Source organism: Miscanthus floridulus, chromosome 16, assembly GCF_019320115.1.
Source record: "Miscanthus floridulus cultivar M001 chromosome 16, ASM1932011v1, whole genome shotgun sequence".
Classification (NCBI taxonomy): Eukaryota; Viridiplantae; Streptophyta; class Magnoliopsida; order Poales; family Poaceae; genus Miscanthus; species Miscanthus floridulus.
Window position 1 is genome coordinate 53942190 of NC_089595.1, and position 6619 is coordinate 53948808.

At 43.9% G+C, this 6619-nt stretch overlaps 1 protein-coding gene across 1 annotated transcript; it reads left to right on the plus strand.

Moving 5' to 3' along the window:
• The first annotated feature begins 624 nt into the window (after positions 1-624).
• On the plus strand, positions 625-6064 carry LOC136510686 (uncharacterized). The gene is made up of 4 exons (XM_066505057.1): positions 625-4002; positions 4165-4257; positions 4693-5788; positions 6034-6064. Exons 1-4 carry the CDS (start codon positions 1347-1349, stop codon positions 6062-6064), a joined length of 3876 nt encoding a protein of 1291 aa, XP_066361154.1. The 5' UTR covers positions 625-1346.
• The last annotated feature ends 555 nt before the right edge of the window (positions 6065-6619 follow it).

Genomic DNA, 6619 nt, shown 5'->3' on the forward strand with positions numbered 1-6619 from the left:
CACCCGATTTGCTTGTTTCAAGACCCCAACTTGTGATTCAGATTCGGCCTTTGGCTTAAATCCGTGAGTTATTTGCTTGTTCATCTTGTTCTTGCTTGTTCTCGGTTGCTTGCAGGTTCATGGTGTTCTTGGCACGGCAAGAACATCACAATCGGAGCCGGTGTACCTGTTGCTAAGGCGCAGCAACCTTGTGGTCGTTGTAGTCGGACAGCCAACGTCGAATCCACCCCAAATCGAGTTTATCCACACTCACCAAAAGATCAGGAACAACCCCTTGTCCCATCATGTGGTAATCAGAGCAAGGTTCTTTGGTGAGTGATTTACCGTTCATTACTTTACCTATAGTCCAGAAATATAAAAATAGGATAGAACTGAAATTCCAAACACAAGTTTGAGCCTTGCTGATCTGCTTAGTTCTTTGCTTGTTGAGTTTGTGGTTTACATCGTGGTGTCAAGTGCTGGTTCTTAGGTTCTAATCCTTTAGAGTTTCGAGTTCTTGTCACGTTTCAGTCACCACACAATCCGTTGTTGCCTTTCCCCCCACTTCAGCCGCTGCAATCTCCACCAATACCACTACAACCAGCAGCAAAAGCACCGCTGTTTTTCTCGACCTTTTCGCTGAAACCCTCACCACCATCACCTTCAGCCGTGCCTACACAAACACTACCTTATGCACCTGTCGTTTTGGTGCAAATCTGAGTACACTCAGTTCTGAAAATAAGAGAGTTCAAATTGCATATTTGTACTACTTGTTGCAATCCTTATCCCTAGTAAAAGAAAGTCTATGCTACTTGCTGCATTCTTGTTATAATCATATTGCAAAAGTTCAGTTTGTGCTACTTGTCGAAAAGAAAAGAAAAGAAAAGAAAAGAAAAGAAAAGAAAAGAAAAAGAAAATAGAAAAGAAAAAGAAAGGAAAAGGAGGAAAGAAAGAAAGAAAGAAAAAAAAGAAGGGTTAAGTTGATGCTATTTACTCTCATCATTTCCATTGTTTGCTACTGTCCGGTGACAACATTTGTGTCTAGGCTCGCGTCTCTAGCACGGGTTAGCCTAGGACCAGCACGGTACTATCTTTGAACACTTATTCAACTTGCATTGACTAACGTGGTTCCAGCTGTACCTTGATTTTTTTTAAGCCACCTACAGCTCCACAAATTATCTACAACGTCACAGGGTTCTACTTGCTACTACTTGTGTTGTTCTTGTCGTCGCCAACACCATCTGCATAGCAAGGTAAGGACTTGTAAGAACTCGGTTGCACATGCTGAGAGAATGAAAATTGTTGCCACCTAATTCAGTTAGTTGGTAGGACATATTTTCTTGTGATTCCCTTGCTACATACTAACCATGGCAGGAGAAGGTGAAAGGACCCCTCCACAATCACCTCGATCAAAAGCCTTGCTGCAACACTTTGAACGCAAAGTGAGGCTCCATGCTGAACACCTTGATGAGGATGTTCGTGTCACCAATGAGCGCCTTGGTCAATTGGAGACGGCTCAGATTGAGACCAACACCAAGTTGGCTTCCTTGGAAGGCACTCTTGGTTCTGTTAATACATCTCTTGTAGGTGTCTTGGAGCGATTGGAGAGGATGGAACAGAATCGCTGTGATGGTTTCGAACGACGCAATCACAACAACAACAACACCATGGGCAGTGCTGCTGGTCATGATGAAGAAGAATATGCAGCGGACACTGAGCTTGATGAGGAGCTGAATGGTCATCGACGCATCGAACAACATCGCCGCCGCCATGAGACAGGTCCTCGCCGACCACGGCAAGAGGTACGTGCCGATGACTCATTTGGCAAGATTAAATTCACCATACCTGCTTTTGATGGGAGGTATAATCCTGATATGTACCTTAGTTGGGAATTAGCTGTTGATCAGAAATTTACTTGCCATGATTTCCCTGAGGACAAACGTGTTAGGGCTGCAACTAGTGAGTTTACTGACTTTGCCTCTGTTTGGTGGTCTGAATACCATCGTAAGAACCCAAATAACACACCAACTTGGGATGCTTTGAAACGGGTCATGCAGGCCAGATTTGTTCCTTCTTATTATTCCCGTGATCTTTTACATAAGTTGCAACAATTGAGGCAAGGATCCAAATCTGTAGAAGAATACTATCAAGAGCTACAAATGGGTATGCTTCGTTGCAGGCTAGAGGAAAATGAGGATGGTGCCATAGCTAGATTTATGGGTGGGCTGAACCGGGAGATTCAGGATATTCTAGCTTATAAGGAATATAATTCTGTCAATCGTTTATTTCACCTTGCTTGTAAAGCTGAACGAGAAGTGCAGGGACGACGAGCTAGCATGAGGGCTAACATTCCTGCAGGTCGTGCTAGCCCGTGGACACCCTCCAATGCTGCTGCACCGTCAACGCGTGCACCCCCACAATCTTCCTCGACCATCAAGCCACGCTCCTCTACAACAAATTCTGTACCATGCCCAAGTGAACCAACTAGAGGAGCAACGGCTACATCTGCCAAGAGTTCATCCTCGGTGGTATCCACGGGGAGAACAAGGGATATTCAGTGCCTACGCTGCAAAGGATATGGCCACGTACGCAAGGACTGCCCAAGCACACGTGTGATGGTTGTGCGAGCTGATGGTGGGTATTCCTCTGCTAGTGATTTTGATGAAGAAACATATGCTTTGCTTGCTGCTAACAATGTAGCGGAAGGAGATGATTTCCAACAAGACGAAGAGCACATTGGGGCTGAAGCTGCTGAGCACTATGAGAGCCTCGTGGTGCAGCGGGTGCTAAGTGCCCAAATGGAGAGGGCTGAGCAAAATCAGCGCCACACTTTGTTTCAAACCAAGTGTGTGATCAAGGAACGCTCTTGCCGTGTGATCATAGATGGAGGAAGCTGCAACAACTTGGCAAGTGCTGAAATGGTGAAGAAGCTTTTGTTGAGCACAAAACCACACCCGCAGCCTTACTACATTCAGTGGCTTAACAGCAGCGGCAAGGTGAAGGTAACACGATTGGTAAGGGTAGAGTTTGCCATTGGTTCTTATCATGATTCCATTGACTGCGATGTTGTGCCTATGCAAGCATGCTCTATGTTGTTAGGTAGACCATGGCAGTTTGATAAAGATTCCTTGCACTTTGGTAAAACAAATCAATACTCTTTTGTGCATAATGACAAGAAGATTGTGTTGCACCCCATGTCCCCTGAGGCTATTCTAAGAGATGAACTTGCTAGAGCTAGCAAACTTAAGAATCAGGCTGTTGCTAGTGAAAATCAGATTGTCGCTAATGAACTTGAGAAACATAAGAAGAAGTCTAGCAAATCTGTTCATCATAATAAAAATGAGATCAAGCTGAAAGGCTCTTGTTACTTTGCCACCAAATCTGATTTGGATGAGATTGATGCTAGTACTACTGTTTGCTATGCTTTGGTTTGCAAAGAAACTTTATTTTCACTCGAAGATACATCTATTTCTTTGCCTCCTGCTGTCACTAATCTTTTGCAGGAGTATGCCGATGTTTTTCCAAAGGAGGTACCACCGGGGCTGCCACCAATTCGAGGGATTGAACACCAGATTGACCTCATCCCTGGGGCTTCCTTGCCTAATCGTGCGCCGTATAGGACCAACCCGGATGAGACAAAAGAGATTCAGAGACAAGTACAAGAATTGCTCAACAAAGGTTATGTGCGTGAGTCTCTTAGCCCTTGTGCCGTTCCCGTGCTTTTAGTTCCTAAGAAGGATGGATCATGGCGCATGTGTGTTGATTGTAGAGCGATAAACAACATCACAATCAGATATCGTCATCCTATTCCAAGGTTAGATGATATGCTTGATGAATTGAGTGGCTCAATTGTGTTCTCTAAAATTGATTTGCGTAGTGGTTACCACCAGATTCGTATGAAGCTAGGAGATGAATGGAAAACAGCGTTTAAAACTAAGTTTGGTTTATATGAATGGCTTGTCATGCCCTTTGGATTGACTAATGCACCCAGCACTTTCATGAGATTAATGAACGAGGTTTTACGCTCTTTTATTGGCAGATTCGTGGTGGTATACTTTGATGACATCTTGATATATAGTAGATCATTAGAGGAACATCTTGATCATTTGCGTGCCGTTTTCAATGCTCTACGGGATGCACACTTGTTTGGCAATCTTGAGAAGTGCACCTTTTGCACAGATCGAGTTTCTTTTCTTGGATATGTTGTGACACCGCAGGGAATCGAAGTTGATCAAGCCAAGGTTGAGGCCATACACAGCTGGCCTGTTCCCTGCACGGTCACACAAGTGCGGAGTTTTCTAGGACTTGCTAGTTTCTACCGTCGATTTGTGAAGGACTTCAGCACCATTGCAGCCCCGCTGCATGAACTCACCAAGAAGGGTGCAACCTTCACTTGGGCTGCAACCCAACAGGATGCTTTCAACACGCTCAAAGATAAGTTAACTCATGCACCTTTACTCCAACTTCCTGATTTCAACAAAACCTTTGAGTTTGAATGTGATGCTAGTGGATTTGGGTTGGGTGGTGTGCTGTTACAAGAGGGGAAACCTGTGGCGTATTTCAGTGAAAAGTTGAGTGGCCCTAGTTTGAACTATTCTACTTATGATAAGGAATTGCTTGCTCTAGTTCGGACTTTGGAAACATGGCAGCATTATTTGTGGCCCAAAGAGTTTGTCATACATTCTGATCATGAATCTTTGAAACACATCCGTAGTCAAGCAAAACTGAACCGTAGACATGCCAAGTGGGTTGAATTCATCGAGTCCTTTCCTTATGTCATCAAACACAAAAAGGGGAAGGAAAATATAATTGCTGATGCTTTGTCTAGACGTTACACCATGCTTTCACAACTTGACTTTAAAATCTTTGGTTTGGAAACTATTAAGGAACAATATGCACATGACAATGATTTCAAAGATGTATTGCTGAATTGCCAAGAGGGGAAAACATGGAACAGATTCATCCTTACCGACGGGTTTGTCTTTAGAGCTAACAAGCTATGCATTCCAGCTAGCTCTGTGCGTTTGTTATTGTTGCAGGAAGCGCATGGAGGAGGACTCATGGGACATTTTGGTGTGAAAAAGACAGAGGACATCCTTGCTGGTCATTTCTTTTGGCCCAAGATGAGGAGAGACGTGGAGAGGTTCGTTGCTCGCTGCACAACATGCCAGAAAGCTAAGTCACACCTTAATCCTCATGGTTTATACATGCCTCTTCCTGTTCCAAGTGCACCGTGGGAAGATATTTCAATGGACTTTGTTTTAGGACTGCCTAGAACAAAGAAGGGGAGGGATAGTGTGTTTGTTGTTGTGGACAGATTTTCTAAAATGGCACATTTCATACCATGTCATAAGAGCGATGATGCTACACATGTTGCTGATTTGTTCTTTCGTGAGATTGTTCGATTGCACGGTGTGCCTAACACCATTGTTTCTGATCGGGATGCAAAATTTCTTAGTCATTTTTGGAGAACTTTGTGGGCTAAGCTAGGGACTAAGCTTTTATTTTCCACTACTTGTCATCCCCAAACTGATGGACAAACTGAGGTTGTCAATAGAACATTATCTACTTTGCTTAGGGCTGTTTTGAAAAAGAACATAAAAATGTGGGAAGAGTGCTTGCCTCATGTTGAGTTTGCTTATAATCGTTCACAGCATTCTACCACTAAGAAAAGCCCTTTTGAGATTGTTTATGGGTTTGTGCCACGTGCTCCTATTGATTTGTTACCTCTTCCGACCTCGGAGCGAGTGAACTTTGATGCTAAACAACGTGCTGAACTGATCTTAAAATTGCATGAAACCACTAAAGAGAAAATAGAGTGCATGAACGCAAAGTATAAACTAGCTGGTAGCAAAGGGAAGAAACATGTCATTTTTGAACCTGGTGATCTAGTTTGGCTCCATTTGAGAAAAGATAGGTTCCCTGATTTGCGAAAGTCTAAGTTGCTGCCTAGAGCCGATGGTCCTTTTAAAGTGTTAGAAAGGATTAATGATAATGCGTACAAACTTGAGCTACCTGCAGCTTTCGGGGTTAGCCCCACTTTTAACATTGCAGATTTGAAACCATATTTGGGAGAAGAGGATGAACTAGAGTCGAGGACGACTCAAATGCAAGAAGGGGAGGATGATGAGGACATCCCTTCCATTGATACAACCACACCTGCTGCACAACAAGGTCCGATGACAAGAGCTCGAGCACAACAACTTAATTATCAGGTAAAGTCGTTCCTCGCTGTTCATACAAACTCGTCTCAGAATTGGATGCTACTAAATCATGGTGATGATTGTCTTATTCTTAGGAATGTTGGTCAAGACCCCATTGCCTCATGTTTAGACCCCATGATGAGGATGGAGCAGCCGAACAAGTGGGAATCATCATTAATGGGGCGCTCAGCTCATCTCGAGACAGCAGGAAACACTCCATTAAAAGTACCATAACTCCTTGATACGAGATCCAATGAAGCTGGTTTTTGACTTGTTGGAAAGAGCGCGTCGTCCTCTTTCACATGGGTCCAACCCCACTATCAGAATCTACCGAATCTGTGCGCAGCAAGCCAAAGGACGCACAGACCTACAGCCCATTGAGGGACGCCCAGATTAGGGTTTCCCACTCCCCCTTGTGCTCTCCTCCTTATAAATAG

What these genes read in the sequence shown, in the direction of transcription:
- LOC136510686 (XM_066505057.1), top strand. Translation starts at nt 1,347, where the DNA reads ATGGCAGGAGAAGGTGAAAGGACCCCTCCACAATCACCTCGATCAAAA. An exon ending in ATTAATGAACGAGGTTTTAC is followed by an intron (nt 4,003 to 4,164) that starts GCTCTTTTATTG and finishes GCACAGATCGAG; the next exon opens with TTTCTTTTCTTGGATATGTT. An exon ending in TTGCATGAAACCACTAAAGA is followed by an intron (nt 5,789 to 6,033) that starts GAAAATAGAGTG and finishes TTAACATTGCAG; the next exon opens with ATTTGAAACCATATTTGGGA.